At 38.8% G+C, this 17,214-nt stretch overlaps 1 protein-coding gene across 3 annotated transcripts; it reads left to right on the plus strand.

Annotated features, from left to right (window-relative positions):
- Positions 1-110: 110 nt before the first annotated feature.
- numa1 (nuclear mitotic apparatus protein 1) lies at positions 111-16,257 on the plus strand. Of its 3 annotated transcripts, none has more exons than XM_067594531.1 (25): positions 111-239; positions 558-630; positions 743-828; positions 1,006-1,079; positions 1,681-1,769; positions 1,998-2,072; positions 2,210-2,303; positions 2,470-2,629; positions 3,437-3,576; positions 4,259-4,370; positions 4,936-5,053; positions 5,312-5,452; positions 5,890-6,003; positions 6,148-9,789; positions 10,039-10,248; positions 10,454-10,644; positions 11,087-11,224; positions 11,969-12,074; positions 12,441-12,639; positions 12,879-13,015; positions 13,307-13,600; positions 14,182-14,283; positions 14,479-14,793; positions 15,767-15,812; positions 16,069-16,257. In XM_067594531.1, the coding sequence occupies exons 2-24, from the start codon at positions 592-594 to the stop codon at positions 15,806-15,808; spliced, it is 6,618 nt and encodes a 2,205-aa protein (XP_067450632.1). In that variant the 5' UTR covers positions 111-239; positions 558-591; the 3' UTR covers positions 15,809-15,812; positions 16,069-16,257. The 3 variants fall into 3 exon arrangements, with proteins under 3 accessions (XP_067450632.1, XP_067450634.1, XP_067450633.1); XM_067594533.1 differs by having other exon boundaries at positions 11,969-12,050; XM_067594532.1 differs by lacking the exon at positions 15,767-15,812.
- Positions 16,258-17,214: the final 957 nt, after the last annotated feature.

The raw sequence follows: 17,214 nt of genomic DNA on the forward strand, positions 1-17,214 counted from the left end.
CATTCTGTTGCCTTTCCGGTCTTTCAGCCAATCAATTTCGCCTATTTTCAGACGCGTCGAAATGTGAGATCGGATTGGCTGGTTCAATCTTCAGCGACCCTATTTGAATTTCATCCATTTCATCTGACTGTTTATTTCGTAGCACAAGTCCGTGTAGTGAAACGGATGGTGTACGTTTCTTTTAAAGGACGACTAAAAACGTTACAGAGAGAAGTTGTTTTAAGTTATTGGCTTCTAAGGTAAGTTGCTGCTTGAAAGACATTTATTTTACTAACATTAACGCTATTGAGAATGAACTAACCTGCTAAATTAACAGTAGCTGTTAGCCAAGGAATAATGATGCTAACAATTAAGCTGACACTAGCGTTAAGTTAGCAATCATCATGTAAATTAACAATATCTCCACGAAGTTTAATCACCTAGTTTAGCTACTTAGCTATTTAGCAGTGGATGAAAATGCTGTAACGTTAATGTCAGACAGCCGTTAACCTAAATAACGTGAGCAATATACTGTAAATACATTTTTTAAGACTGAAGTTACAGTTTTTCTCCTCCAGGTTGAATTCCCTTTGAGATAAAGGGTCAGCCAAGATGACATTCAATCCGGGTATTAAGGCTCTTCTCAGCTGGGTAATTATATCCAAACTTTAATTTTACTGTTCTGTACTTTTACTTACTAATTCTAGCAATGCCAGTTGGATGCAGTTTAACTTAACCAAACTTTTCATGCAATGTTTTGCAGGTCAACAGCATAAAACTGTCCGACCGAGAAATTCATATCGACGATTTACAAGATGGGACACTTTTACTTAAAGTTGTTCATATGCTGTAAGTAGGATTGCTGTCATGCAATGCCAAGTCTGTGTAAACAAGTCTGTGTAAACAAGAGAAGTTCAGTGAAGTTTGAGCTAAGTTTTTTAAACATGGCTTTTCCTGTTAGTCTTTTGATTCCTCAGAATAAACCTCCACTTTGTTCTTGTTTTCATATTCTTTGTGCAATTTCAGGAAAAAGGACCCCAACCCCTCCTTCAGTAATTCCACTGAAGATCGGTTCAAGATTGTTGCTGACTTTGTGGAAAGTGAGTTTTATGTAATGTCTTTCTCAAACATATATTTAAAAAGGTGTGGTACAGTCTCCAGTTTCATCTGAGACTAGAGAATAGCTTATCACACCCGTTTTTGCTTCGGAGGGTGCTGGACCTTTCCCTCCCCCTGCTTCCAGTCTTCTTTATGCTAAGATAGACATCACCTGTCCCAGACCTATCACTGTACAAATGCATGGAGATTAAGATGAAGGTGATCTGGATCTTTTCATCTGACAAACAAGCATACTGTATTTCTGAAAATGTCTAGGTGTAGTAACTCAGAGTAAGTTAATTCCAAAACCAAAGGCATTGTTTTCTCTGCTGTCTTTTGGTTGTAAATTTTAAATGTTGCACCTTTGACCACGCCTTGCATCACAGTTGGGTGTGGTCAGAAGTGTGCTCTGTTGCACCCACATGCACATCTGATAGTGACGTCAGGATTTATTTACACACTTCAAGTTCACTTCTACATCACGACAGCAAGGTGATAACATCAACCTGAAGGCAATTTTTTCTCTTTTTCTCATGCATGTACACAGATTTGGAATATTGTGGTCCTTTTGAGAATTAATCTATCTCTGTTTTTGTTCATTAGGAGATTGCAGATTTAATACAGCAAAAGGCACTTCATTATCCTGGGACAACATAAGAGATGGCATCAACCTAACAGTAGAAATTGCAAAGGTATAAGATGACACAACTTTTGTGTCAATTATATAATGGTTTCCTTCCAAACATTTCATAAGTAACAAGTAAGATGCAACAGTCTAATGATTTAAAATAATTAATGCAGCAAAAGCTATGAACCAGACTCATCAGTCTTTTAAAGGAATAGTGCTTACATGGGACACACACACACACACACACTCACAAATGCATCCCATTCTGACTTTATCCATGTGCTGTCACCAGGTGCTTTTGTTGCTCGTATACCACGACATGATGAATGACAGATGTACACTAAACGCGTTGGAATGCGATGTGGAGGTAAGTTGAGTGTTTGTTTTCTTTTTTGTGACTTTACTATTTAATGTCTTGTTCACCTGTTTCTTTGAAGATATCATGTTTAATACTGGTCTTCAATTTAATTTGTTGCCAATCACATTCCTGCTCTTGTCTTTTAGCGAGAGATTGCAAACCTGACTGGTAGTTTTGTGATGGAGAGTGAGGGCTGTGTTTATCTGAGCAGTGGGCTTGAGGCCTATCTGGCATTGAAACGTAAGTCACAAATTCGTTTCATTTCCATCTGTGTGATATGTGATATTAATGTCTCCTGATGACACATAACTATAAATATTTATATATTCGTTTTTTTTCAGTGTATTTTGTATTAACTATGAAGCTGTAAAATTAGTCAAAACACATTTCTCCTCATGAATTTCAGGTTTGCCTGTCGACAGTGAAATATTTGATCGACCGGTAACCACCTCTACCTCCAATGCGTCGTCTAGCTCTGTGTTCTCAGATGACGAGTCCCCCATGTTCCACCGCACACAGAAAATCACATTTGTGGACATGCAAACAGTGGCCTCTTCCTCAGTCAGGTACCATTATGGATTTGAATTTATCTTTAATAATTTTTTGTATTTTTCAAACTATATGGTTAACATAATGTTTTATTTTTTATGTTAAAACCTGTACTTTTCCCTGTTTGTACTACCTTTTACAATGTGCTTTGGCGATACTGTACCTCAGTATGGTCATGCCGATAATGCCTCTTTGTATTAAATTGAATTTATCCAACACTGTGCTTATCATGTTCATCAAATGAGAATAAAGCAACTTAACCAGCACAAATAATGAAACTTATTTTAAACTAATATTTGAATCAAAATGATAAGTTTCAAGTTTTCCCGAAATAATGTTGAATGAAAATGCAACATGAAAACTAACATTAAGGGGCAATAAGTGAGAGTTTTGGTTTCCTATGGCATTACAGGATCATCAGTATATCTGTGGGGTGTTGAAGCTCTTTACTAGGCATTTTTTTGCCTTAATTAGCTCCATGTCTCAAATGAAAGATTTGTAGCCTGGAGACAATATTAAGTGAAAACAGCTTTGGTTGTATTCCTTAAACCTGTAGTTGGGTTTTACATGAACATGAACATACATTAAATACAGTGAAGTAGGTGAGCAAAGGAGCAAAGTCCTTCTTGCTTGGCTTAATTTACAGTGATGAACATCTTTGTTTTCACTCTATAACAAAATGGCTAACTGTAGGGATGTATACCATTAAAACATTAAGCAATATACATCCTATAGGTGCATATCGTTTATGTTTGCAAATTCATGGGATGTTAACATTTTGGTTACAATTTTTTACCTTGCCTGATTTGCTTTTGCTCCCACAGCAATTCTCCTCTGCAAGATATTATGAACACACCCAAATTTCAGATGAGGAAGATGCAACGACAGATGATCAAGGAGAGAGACTACAGAGATTTGTTGGAGAGGGAGCTGGCTAGCAAGTTAGCACTTGTTACACAGAAAGGTACCACACAAGGCAAACCTTTTTGTACATTATTTGCCTCTTTTTCTTTTACATCTAATGTTTTTTTACATTTGGGGGGGACGATAACCAGTTATCCACACATGACAAACAGTGGCCAACTTAATTTATGATTATTTGAAAGTTCTGTTGTTGCCTTGGGGGAGAAAAGAAAGGCATCAACATACTTTTTCTGTTTGACTGCCACCTATTTGTGTGTGTGAAGTACAAATCTGTTCTTGCCCAACTGGTTAAAGTTGTGGAATTAAAACTGTTAAAATTCACATATTAAAATGTAACTTCTGGTCAGTTTATAAGACTTAATTTCAGCAGCATGCAGTGTTCAAACAGCATGGTGACACCATGATTTTAATGCCTCTCCTAGTGTGGGGGCAGTATTAAATGTAACAAGGTTATATTCATTGGGGTTTATTTTGTTCTCTACAGTAGATTTGTGAAAAAATGTGTAAACATTATGTAAACTGTCAGTCAAAACTTGAGCTTTCATCAGGGGGCCAAATAGTTTTGCTGGATTTGGACCATGGGCCGCTATTTGCGTACCACTGGTCAGGCTAGGTTTGCTAGATGTGTATTTGTCTGCCTGTTTTTTTTTTGTTTTTTTTTTAAGTTCATGTTTCTCTTCTTTAAAATTAAAGTCTGCTCTGTACTTTTTTTTTCTTTCCAGAATCCCATATCAATCAGTTGCAGTATCGTCTGGATAAGCTGAAAGGAGAACAAGATGACAGGGAGCAGGTTGCCAGGGAACAAATCAATGAGTTTGAGACCAAGAACATTACGTAAGTACCCAATCACAGAACTAATCTAAGATCTTATCTTCTGAACATGGACAGTTAAGCCTAGTTTGGTAAAAAGTCTAAAATTGAAAGAGAATATTCAAATCAATTACGTGTTGGATGAGTGGGACGACAACCTGATAACACTATTCCAGTGCACGTAAGACATGAGCCAGGCTAAAGAAATGCAGAATAGCTGTTGTCTTAATTATATTGTCCAACACTTGCATGTCAATTTATTTTCCTCAGGGGAATGTTGTTAATGTGAGCTCATGTCCTTTTAAACAGAAAAACTTAGCCTGTAACTTACAAAGTGTGTCTTGATCAGCATTTAGAAAAAGGTTCTGATCATTCAAAAATGGCAAGTAAAATGATACATTTCATTCACCGTAATGCTCTAATATGGCATTTGTAACACAGCAATATAAACGAAACTAGTTTTACAGGTTTTTATAATTTCAGCTGCACAAGAAAAATTGTTACATTAATCCAACGCCTGTTGAGTTTGATGTAAAACTGATAGAAGAAACTCCTTTGCTAACTTTTTTTCTGCCTTTTTTTTTCTTAGGTTACAGATGCGTATTAATGAGATGTTAAAGCAAAATAAAGACTTCAAGAGTAACTCTTCACTCATGGAGCGTAAAGTGGATGAGTTGACAGAGGAGAATGGTGTGCTCTCCTCCCAGGTATGTACACATGTACAAAGGACCTTTTTGTTAAATGCGATCATGTTGTGAATTAATTTTTATCTTTTCACGTGAAACGGGAGCAGATTTCAAAAACTTCTGCTAATTTTGAGCCATACTAATGCTGGCGGTGTTCAGTGTGTTTGTCAATACTAGTAACCATTTCAAATTACACATCACATTACAAGTGTGTCAATGTTGAGATCAAAACTATAACTTCATAGAGATTGTCATGGATTTCTATTAATGTTTTCACAGATGAGAGCAGTGTGTTCAGAGCTGTCCATCTTTAAGGCTGAAGTTGACAGGCTGACAGAAACCCAAGCATCTGATCAGGAGGAGTGGAGAACCAAAACAGGACACCTACAGAATGAACTCAACCAAGCTACCTCTCAAAAGGTAGTGTCTAACCTTACAACCTGAAATTGTGTTGGCCACTTATCTTACACTAACAATATTATGTTAAGTTTAAATTCTGTGTCATTTAATAATCAATCACCGCAAGACAGATCATTTTTCCTCAGTTCTGGAAACAAGTTTTCATGTGTAAGGATGCCCTATCACCCATAACTGCCTGATCTAGACATTAGTTAAATGACACTAGTGACGTAAACAGACAAAGACAACAACATGAATCAGACACTGGAAGAAAAAGTCACCCTAAAATATTCATAAATGTCTTTTTAAATATAAAATTCATAAGAAAAGCATTTCTATGAACTTTTTGTAACAGGTGTTGTAAGATGCCTACATAAGTATGTAAAGGGGGTACACAAGTTGCTACATTTCTGGTTTCACACAGAGTTTTTAATGTCCAATTCTCCCTTGTTTCTCAGGAGCTTCTGACTGAACAAATTCAGATCCTCCAGGGAAAGATTTCCTGTTTAGAGGAAGAAATAAGCAGGGCCACTAAGGAAGAAGTAGGAGAGAATATGGGGCCTGTAATGGAGGTAAAGTATAAAAGCTTACAATTGTAGTATCAAACAAAACTCAAATGCTTGTTTGATAATCAACTTTCTTTGTTTCTGTTTCCTTTCATGTTTAAACATTTATTTTGTTTTAGATGGTTAATCATAATTTTCTCAAATTTCCAGAGAGAAATGTTGGAGAGTGAAATCAACGATTTGAAGAATGACCTGGAGAGCACAATTGGCTCCCTGAACAAGGCGGAGGTGGAGATTCAGGCCAAAACACAGCAGCTGACAGAGTATCAACAAGAAATTACTCAACAGAAAGAACTCCTGGAGCAACAAAAGTCCCAAACTGAGGAAATTATTCAAGCTAAGGATGAAATTTTTGACAAGTTGCAAAAGGAAATCGCTGAGCAGAGAGAAGTCCTTCAGCAAAAGATCCAGGATCTCAAGTTTCAACTTGAGCAGGTTGAGCTGCAGAAAACCGAGCAGACAGTCAGACTGCAACAGCATGTTGCTGCTTGTGAACAGGAAATTGAAAAACTAAAGGAAATTAAGAAAGAGAAGGAAGACCTCCTTAACCAGACTGAAGAACGGGTGAAAGATCTTGAGACAAAGTTATCTGCTGTCAGTGCTCTTCTCGCTGATAGAGATCAACAAATTGACAGTCTCAGAGAAGAAGTTGATGTTCTTACAGATGAAAACAAAAAAACCAAAGATGAAATTCAAGCCAAAGAGGAAATGCTTGCCCAATTAGTTCTGGAGAAATCAAATCAGCAAGAGATTCTTCAGAATAAAATCCAGACCTTAACTGTCCAAGTGGAAGATATTAGCTCATCTCTCAAACAAGCTGAACAGGAAATTCAGCTTAAGCATGATCTTCTGGCTAAAACCCAAGAGGAGAATATCGAACAAAGGGAGGTACTCCAACAACAGATTATAACCTGTGAGGAGGAGGCTCGGAAGCTAAATGTAGAGATACAGGTAAAAAATGAGCAGCTTGTTATCCTGACTAATGACAGTTCCAAGCAGTCTGAATTACTGCAGGAAGAGATCAGAGGTCTAAAAGGCCAAGTAGAAAGTCTGCATGACTCTCTCAGAAAGACTGAGGAACATGTTCAGTCTCAAGAGGTGATGCTTACAAAGCAGGAACAGGAAAGCGTTCATCAAAAAGACCTCCTGCAGCAACAACTGTCTGCTTCTGAAGAGAGGGTAATTGGCATGAAGGAGGAGATCCAGACTAAAGAGGAACAGATTACTTTGTTGAAAAATCAGTATTCAGAGCAGTCAGAACAACTACATCAAGAGATCCAAGGTTTAGAGAAGCAGGTGGAGAGTCTCAGTTCCTCACTGAAGATGGCTGAGGAGAATTTGCAGTCCAAGGAAAATCTGTTTGCCAACGAGCAACTACAGAGTACTAAGCATATTGAGGTGCTCCAGATGGACATGGTAGCATCTCAAGATGAGGTGAAGAGACTAAACTCAGAGATCCATGCTAAGGAGGAGCAGTTAAGTCTGCTAAAGAAAGAGAGCTCTACACATTCTGAATTGCTACAGCAGGAGATTGAATGTCTGAATAAACAAATCAAAAGTATGAGCGATTCTCTACAAATGGTCAAGGATCAGGTTCAAGCCAAAGAAGATCTGATGGCCAAGCAGGAGGAGGAGAGCACTTTGCAGATTGAGGCTCTTAGAAAGGATAGTATGGCCCTTGAGGAGGAGGTTAAGCTGCTGAGGGAGGAGATCCAAACTAAAGAGGGACAGGTGAACTTGTTAAAGAACGAGAGCTGCAAGCAAACAGAAGTGCTACAGAATGAGATCCAAAGTCTCAGGGACCAGGTCCAAAGTTTGAGTGAATCCCTGAAGACTGCAACAGAGCAAGTTCAGGCTAAAGAAGACTTCTTGGCAAAGAAAGAATTGGAGATTTCTCAGGAAAGAAATAACTCTGAAGAGGAGATAAAGGGGCTTAGGGGGCAGATCGAGACTAAAGAGGAACAGCTCGTCACACTGAAAAAAGAGGGCTCTGTACATTCTGACATGCAACAGCGAGAGATCCAATCTCTCAAAAACCAACTAGATGATATGTGTGTCTCTCTCACAAAAGCTGAGGAGCAGGTTCAGACTCAGCAAGCTTTGCTTACCAAGCAGGAGGAGGAGAGCACTTTGCAGATTGAAGCTCTTAGAAAGGATAGTGCGGCCCTTGACGAGGAGGTTAAGCTTCTGAGGGAGGAGATCCAAACTAAAGAGGGACAGGTGAACTTGTTAAAGAACGAGAGCTGCAAGCAATCAGAAGTTCTACAGAATGAGATCCAAAGTCTCAGGGACCAGGTCCAAAGTTTGAGTGAATCCCTGAAGACTGCAACAGAGCAGGTTCAGGCTAAAGAAGACTTCTTGGCAAAGAAAGAATTGGAGATTTCTCAGGAAAAAAATACATTCCAAAACTTGAAAGCAACCTCTGAAGAGGAGATAAAGGGGCTTAGGGAGCAGATCCAGGCTAAAGAGGAACAGCTTGTCACACTGAAAAAAGAGGGCTCTGTACATTCTGACTTGCAACAGCAAGAGATCCAATGTCTCAAAAACCAACTAGATGATATGCGTGTCTCTCTCACAAAAGCCGAGGAGCAGGTTCAGACTCAGCGAGCTATGCTTACCAAGCAGGAGCAGGATGGTGCTCAGCAGAAAGAGCTTCTACAACAACAGCTGGCAGCTTCTGAGGCAGAGGTGAGGAAGATGAAAGAGGAGATCCAAGTTAAAGAGGAACAGATGATACTGCTGAGAACTGACAGCTCAGAGCAATCTGATTTACTACATCAAGAGCTCCAAAGTTTAAAGAAACAGGTTGAGACTCTTGACTCCTCACTGAGGAAGGCTGAGGAGGATGTTCAGTCCAAGGAAGATCTGTTGGCTCAGCAACAGCAAGTAAATACTCAACAGAAAGAGTCAATCCAGAGCCTACAGGAGCAAGTACAACAAAACAAGATTCTGCAGGAACAGATTCACTTGTGTGAAGAAGATATTCAAAAGCTAAAAGAATCTCATAGTGAGAAAGAGAGCCTCCTCCTCAAGGCTGAAGAGAAGCTTGAAGTTCTCCAGACAGAGTTGTCTGCTGTCAACATCCTCATAGCTGAAAAAGATCAAAACCTCAACACTCTCAGAGAGGAGGTTGCTGCAAAAGCTAACTTGGTCCAAAAAGCAAAAGAGGAGGCTCAAACCAATGAGAAAATGCTGTCAAAGACACAGGAGGAGAGCTCTAAACAGAGAGATGTTCTTCAACAGGAGATCCAGGATCTGAAAGGGCAAGTGGAAACCATTTCTCTAAAACTTGTGACTAAAGAGCAGCTGTTACTTGAAACTCAGCAGGGGTCTGCTCAGCAGATAGATATCCTTCAACAGCAGCTCTTTTCAGTAAATGCAGACCTGAACCAACACAAAGAGACACAAGCCACAGCCCTCAGACAGAAAGAAGCTGAACAGGAGATTAAGGCTACCACTCTCAGGGAAAATGAGCATCTTGTCCGGGAAAAAGAAGTACTCATGGCCAGGATACTCCAGGCAGAAATGGATCAGCAAGCTCTGGAGAAAAAAGTTGAAGCCATGGTCTTTGAGAAGGAGAGGCTTGTTAAAAACAAGGAGATCTTAGAGAGGGAGAACATAGCCTCCTGCAAGCTGGAAGCTGTGCTACAGCAGGAGCTTGAATTATTGAAAATGGAGAAAGAGAGACTCTTAAAAGAGAAAGAAAAAGCTGAAGAAAGCGAGATGCTAAAGAAAGACCTGCAGGAACAGCTCTTAGCTAAATCTGAGGCTGCACAACACTACAAGGCACAGGTTAGTGTGACTCAAAACAGTCCACACAAAACAAAACACAACTCACCTCAGTTTCTCTATTTGTATCTCTGACTACTTATCTAAAGCAATAATTTTTGACTGAAAACACATTTGATTATTTCCTTTCTGTTTATTACTTAATTGACCTATAACATCAGCTGGTATTCTTCCTGCAATAGTTTCAATAGATGATTTGTTGGGATTTACAGATTAACAATAACATATTTGGTTATTATCATAATGTCACAGATGGAGAAGGCAGTGAGTCATTACAATGAGAAGAAGAAGCTTCTCCAGCATAGCCAAGAGGAGGTGGATGGACTCAAGCATTCTTTGGATGAGAGAGAGCGTGAAGTGAAGGCTATTACAGTGGAAAACAAGTGTCTTCAACTGGATCTGGAAGAGGCCAAAAGCAAGGAGAAGACACTTTTGAAAACTGTGGCCAGTTTGGAGGCACAGGTTGGTTTTGTATTATGAAGTATTAAGAGATCGTTGTACAATGAGCATGACCACACATCCTCACAAAGATTAGACTTAAACAGCGTCTGTTCTGTTTTCAGTTACTGTAAAACTAGAATGAAGCTTTATGAGTTAAATGACTTTGAGAGCACAGTCATGCAGCATTCCAACCTGATCTCCTAACACTGTATCCGTTTATCTTTAGCTGGCCTATGCTGACCATAACCTGCGGGCACACAATAAGATTCCCGGAAATGAAGGACATGCGTCAGAGTCGCAGTACTTTGAGGTTCCCAAAGCACGCTTGAGTGTTCACACTAGAGCTCAGGTGAGGAGAACCTTGAGCTCTGACAGTCTGGACCAGAGCTCTCTGGAAGACTCTCTGAACAACACAAGGTAATGCTCCTCTCACATAAGAAGCATGAACTCTTTTAGGATTGCAGTTATCTTGGTGTAATAAAGCAGAGAAAAACAGAATATTTTTTATGTTCTTTGGCAGCCATTTTGATAAAAAAAATAAATGTTTTTTTGATTTGTATTTTCAATGAAAACTAAGGTGAAAACGAGTTAACCTAATCATGCCCAAAATAATAGGATCTAGTAGTTTCAGTTATTAATGTTACAGCGTGATATGCGAGCAGAGCCTCAGTGCGTTATAACTATTTTGGGACAGTTTCAGTCACATTTTTTTTTTTTTTGTGCACTAACAAAAAAAACAAGGAAGAAATACAACTTAAGAAAAGCAAAAATGTCATTAAAATCTTTAATTATAGATAGATGTTAATCGATAGTGGGAACCTGTTTGTAAAATCACAGAATACTTTTCTCACCTTTGCAGGAAACTTTCAGCGCCTGATGAATCAAGCACACCGCTTGTTCGCAGTTCAGAGCGCCTGGCAGCCAAGCGCCGGGGTCTACATGCTGAGTCTCTGGAAACTTTGTACTTCACACCTATTAACACCAGACAGGTTAACAGGTATGTCACACAGATGTGGCAAACTTGGGAGTTTTACAGAATAGCCATCTGTCAGAGGTTTCTGTAGTTACTGAGTAAGTGAGCGTGGTGGGTGTTGTGATGTATTTTTAACATGTAGTATGCTAAATAGATGTGTGTCTCTTGAATTACCCTTTACTCAGCCTTTTTTGACCTACATTACATTGTGGATATATGCTCAAACATATGTTTAGAAAATTCAGTGGGGTTGTTTTCAGCTGCTCTTCATGTTTTATTCCTGTGATATTTTATTATTTTTGAGGTGAGATGTAAAAATCAGACCAGTCAAGTGGTTTATACTGTATATGGAAATCCCCTGGCATCTAGAGACCAGTTGAAATTGTGTAACTGGCTTGAACAGACACCTATTATCAGTCCTGTGTAACAAACTTGAAACTTAATTTGTTCCTGTAAGCATTTATTATGCTAATGTTTTATTGTATTGTGTAAAAACACTTATGGAACTAATTTATCATATAATCTACAAATGATTAAATACATTTCATTACATCTCCTTTAAAGCTACAGCTTCTGTAGAGCTCATTATTTGCTGGTATTTTAAGAAATCCAGTGGTTTATATCTTTTTGAATATTTAAAGAATTGTCTTGGCAATTTCCCCCTCCCCTCACACATAATTTCCTGATTTCAGTGTTACCAGAATTAGTTTTTTTTCCTGCATACTCTGCCATTCAGATTCCTGTTTTTTTTTTTTTTTCTCCTTTTAGGACCAGTGCAGAGCACAAAATGGAACTGGATTCAGCATGTAAAAATACATCTTCATCTGTCAAACGACGTAGGACCACGCAGGTTATAAACATCACCATGACTAAGGTGGAGGAAACTCACCTGCATGCTTTTGAACTTTTGCATGTTCACAGTTTAGCACAGTTACACTGCATGAACACAGGCAGAAACACACACCAGGTTGAAGATGGTTATACATTCAAATAATCACTTTAGCAATGTCTCTCAGATATGGTCAAAAGGATATTTGTTAGGTATTTCTTGTCCTGGTTATTACCATTACACTTAAACAATTGCTTTCAAGATCTATAGAGCTTGATGTACTTCTGCTCTTAATACTCTCTGGCAAATGAAGAAAACTGATTCAAGTAGCTGAATCCAGGTCTTAACATGTTCAAAACAGTCACACAACCAATGTTTTCTTCTAACTTTAAATTCAACTCTCATCTGTAGAAAACTCCAGGACGCAATGAAGGTGATGAGACTTTCTACAGCGTGGCCTCATCTCGCTCCCAGCCGAACCTCTCCAGTACCCACGCTGCACGACCCGTGTCTATGGAGCTTTTTGACACACCTGCCAAAGTGGCTGGAGCTGGCAGCGACCAGCTCATCGGTCTGCCAGGTTATCGACGGAGCACGATACATTCACAGAGTAAGTAGAAACCTGGCTCACTCACAGGAGATTGTACTGAAGTATACAAAATGAAGGTCAGGGTGAAGAAAATATTAAACATTTCATAATGTCAAACGCTGGGACCCACAGGGGAAAATAAATGGACCCTTTTCAAATGCATATCGGAAGCATTGAATTTATCTGATAGGTACCATGGATAAGTGCTACTATGACAGTTATGCATAGTTGCCTATATTTATACATCTGTACATCTTCAGCTGCTAGTACATTCTGTGTGGGGGCAGAGAACGAGCCAGACGGTGCACCTGATGACTGGATGAGGATTGCTGAGCTCCAGGCAAGGAACAAGGCCTGCCTTCCTCATCTAAAGAGCAGCTACCCTGTGGAGTCTGAGGTTAGTTGACAGGAACACTTAAGTGCAACACAACAGGCATACAGTCACATATGCATATTAATAGTGAGCCCAATTTGTAGACAAAATAGTGATGAATAAAATACTGTGCACAGGCAGTTGCTGTGGCACCAAACCAGAAATGTATTCAAACATTGATTTACACATTAATCATTACTGTAAATCTGGTGATACTAGTGAAAATCACATCTGCAACAAGCTTTAAAAGATGTTTTTTCTTGTTGCATTAACTTGAACTTCCCGCCACTCATGCCTCTCTGTCTCTTCCTCTAGTACTGCCGCACCGGTGCGTTCATTTTCACAGACGAAGAGCTCCGTACCGGTGATCCGTCTGAAACAATCCGGCGGGCGTCTGCATTGCCCGGTCAGCTGCAAGACTCTCTCGCCTCTCATCGCCACTCCCTCATGGTGGGGCAGATGGGTCCCGCAGCCAGTACTCGTTCTCACCGCCTGTCCTTGATGCCAGGCCAGCTGCCGTCCAGAACTGGCAGCTCCTCTCAGTTGAGAAGCCCCAAAGCCACAAAGCGCTCTGCATCTACGTTATCTCTACATCAAACTTCGCCTGAGGTTGGTTTGCATTAGTGTGCCCAGAAATATTTGTTGTATTTTGCACTGATGTTAGAGCCTGATATTGGTAAGCAGACGTTATCGGTCAATATTGGCTTTTCACAGTTACATCTGTATCAGTGTATATGTTGGCAGAAAACTCAAAGGAAGCACAGTACAGGAACAATATTCTGTATATTTGACCCCTGTTTTTACTTGTAAATGTAATATGTTTTGTTAGATGTATTTTTCTTGTGATTTCCTGTGAGGTTTAGTCTTCAAAATGTACCATTTTCCTTTACTTATCATTACAAGTCAATTGTACAACTGTAAACTATCCTGTCACACTTAATATCTTTGTCACTTGTCTTGAAGTTAAAGGGATCCTTGTCAAACGTATTTTTACAAGAGTGTAAAAGAGCTTTTTGAGTATCACTAAACTCTTAATGGTGGTTAGGCTTTTGTATTGATTGCTTATTTCATTGGTTACACAGTTACTCAAATTTAAATGTCACAAAAATGACCATGAGTCATAAATGTTACTTCCTGAAACCCTCTCTCCCATTTGTCTTTTTCCTAACTTTTTTCTCTCTATCTGACAGAAAAAGTATAAGGCCAGCTGCTTCCCCCGTCCCCTCACACCCAAAAATAAGAACGTGAACAGTGGATCTTCCAGCTCTCAACTTCGTCCTGCCCTCAGCCCAGTGAGTGTTTATATATACATGCACATTTGGAATTTACTGGTTGGTTGACAGTGATCACACATTTTATCATTGGTCATTAATTTTTTATTATTTTTAGAATAGATGTTTCATATTTATTGAATGTTGTCATGGAGTACAATCGTACTTATTAAGTCTTGCATGCTTCTCTGACAGTTTCTCTTGTATTATTCTCAGGCTGACCGCAGGCAGTCTATGATGTTCACTATTGACAACACCCCTAAAAACAACAACTACCTAAAGAAAAGTCTAAACAAACTGCGCAGTTCCACCCGGAAATCCCCGGGCACAAATTCAAAGAAGACACCCGCTCAGACTGCGCGCAAGTGTCAGGAAAATCTGCCCGCAGGAAAGTCCCGCGCTGGAGTGGAACGAGAAGGCAGAGCTGGCAGCTTTAAGTCACCCCAGGTTTCAATGAAAGGACAGAAGAAGTCTCCTCAAGCCACCAGCAGGACTTCAAAGCCTCAAGGACTCACAGCTAGTGCTCGCAAGGTGAAAACACAAACATACAAATTCATTCAGGGTTTTACGGGGCACACTTAAATGAATCAGTTTTAAGGTAACCTGTGGAGTAGCTTGTTATGTAGTGCTTTTAAGTGTTGGTGGAGACTGTACAGTAACTTTACATCATAACAGCGCTGTACAGCTGCATTACTGTAATAGTCAAAAACTCCACAGGGTACTTCTTTAATAGTGATACACACACAATTACAAATGAAATAGATGAATGTCACTGATGCATGCTACTTGCCAAAGGTTGATTTCACAATCTAGTGCTGATAAACTGGTATCTCAGTGGATATGCCTTCACTTTATTACCATTAATTCAACACAATAGACTATTTGACTTGTCAAATAGGTTAAATGGCTGCTTTTGATTTGGTTGAAAAACAGTCACTAGTTACACCTGCGCTGTTCCTGCTATGACAAGGAAAAATTGAAAGATTGAATCCAATCTTTGTGAAACATAATCAACTTTTGTTGAAACTTTACTACTTTTTGATCATTCTTGAGTCCACAGTTAGTGATGTTGGTTTTATTGCTGCATTGCAGTATTTTCCCTGTTTTTAATATTTTTCCCTCTCCGTTCACACATATGAAGGTGACAGAGCCTTTGAAATGCCTCAATATAATGAAGTCCAATACAACACCACTAACTACAGCCTCAAAATTGATTATAGACTTAAATCATCACCTTTCTGACACACAGTTAAAAAAACTAAAACATAAAAGATTTATTACAGGGATATTGTATTGTATTGGATAGTACAAGTCTACCTAATAAACTAGCTTTGTGTATGCTGGTACAAATTACTGGAGATGATTTTATGTTTTTGTGTCAATCATTAGTGAGCTAATCTTTGCACATCATGCAGCAAAACTGCATAATGGTGAAAGAAGTTGCTTGGAATATGTGTTCAGTCATTATATCTCAGTAACCGCTGAATTTGAACACTGTTTTCAGAAGTGTGTGTCTATAAAGGAAGAAAATCTTGCTGAAGTCTGAAAAGGTCAATATTGATCAAGACAAGTGATTTTTAATTTATTTGATTGTGGGTTTGGGTCTTCACACTTATTAACAGCTGGTAGTTGGTTCTCCCTTAATTCAATAATAACTCACGGTGTGTTCGTTCCTATTAATATAATGGGTGTCCACACTTCTGTCTTGTTCAACACTGACTACTATTTATCTAAATGTCATATTCACCTTGCATTGACATGTTTCTCTGAGCTTAAGTTTAATCATCAATATGTTTTATCCCACAGATGATGGGCAGGATGAAGGTGTGAGGACTCGTTCCGAAATTGGAGTTCTGATCTGATACTTTTATTACTTTTTTTTTTTTTTCAAAACAGTTAATTTTTACTGTTGTCCTTCAGGACAATCTTAATCTTCCTTATTTATTTTCTCTGTATTATATTTACATGTTTGTCAATAAAAAGACTTAAATGGCACGTTGTGGAAAAGTCTGTTAGTCATCAAAGTTAAATCTGTGACTCTGGGTGCCCCACTGGTTGGTCCAGGTAATCTTGGAACAGAGCATGTCCTCATATTTATATAAGGACAGGTTTAGATATTCAGACATATCTGGAACATATCTGTAAGTAACGTAGATGAATTTTGACAGCACGTCCTCCCATCAAGCTATGTACCCAACAAGCTCTACTGAAGATTTATGGTTACTTATTGCTGAGGATGGGGTGAGAACCACGCTGGCCTGTTGGGGGCAGTGTCCCTTTGCTCCTCTGAGACCTGAGTTTCAGCACTGATTCATTGTGTTTGAATGTGTTCAAGCATGACGATGATAAAGGTAGACAGAAGATGCTGTGACAGTGTGGTATGAAGATCCCAAGAGCTACTAAGAAATAACCATCCAAAAATAATTAGTCCAAAGGCTGCAATGCAGAATTGCGTTGATCCTCATGTTATAGTGGAGACATTAAAGTCCATTTTTTTTCTCCCCAAGAACATGTAAGTCCAAATTCATAACTCATACTATTACTAATTAACTCATGCCATTATTTTTATAGTTCATATTCATGTAAACCTGGTATATAAATGACTCTAAGCACATGAAAACAGGTCGCTGGAGTTCCTGACTCAAACTGAGAGACCACAAACTATTGTTGACGTGACTTCCTGGTGAAGTTCTGCTGTTATGATTAAACTGTGTTAAACGACCTGAATATTTAATTTTGAAAAAAAAGAAAAACGATTTAAGTATTGTTAATTTCATTGCTATATCCAATAAATGAAAACTTCTGCAGTTTTCTCTCACTGATTTATTCTATAGATGAATGAAAACTACAGTAATTAGATATCTGGTGTGTGCATTAAGAAATGGCAGTTTTGCAGAAAACATTTACCTCTTAATATATCACAACATTGTACAGGTTAGCTGATTTAGAGTC

The sequence above is a fragment of the Thunnus thynnus genome, chromosome 7 (assembly GCF_963924715.1).
Source record: "Thunnus thynnus chromosome 7, fThuThy2.1, whole genome shotgun sequence".
Taxonomy (NCBI): domain Eukaryota; kingdom Metazoa; phylum Chordata; class Actinopteri; order Scombriformes; family Scombridae; genus Thunnus; species Thunnus thynnus.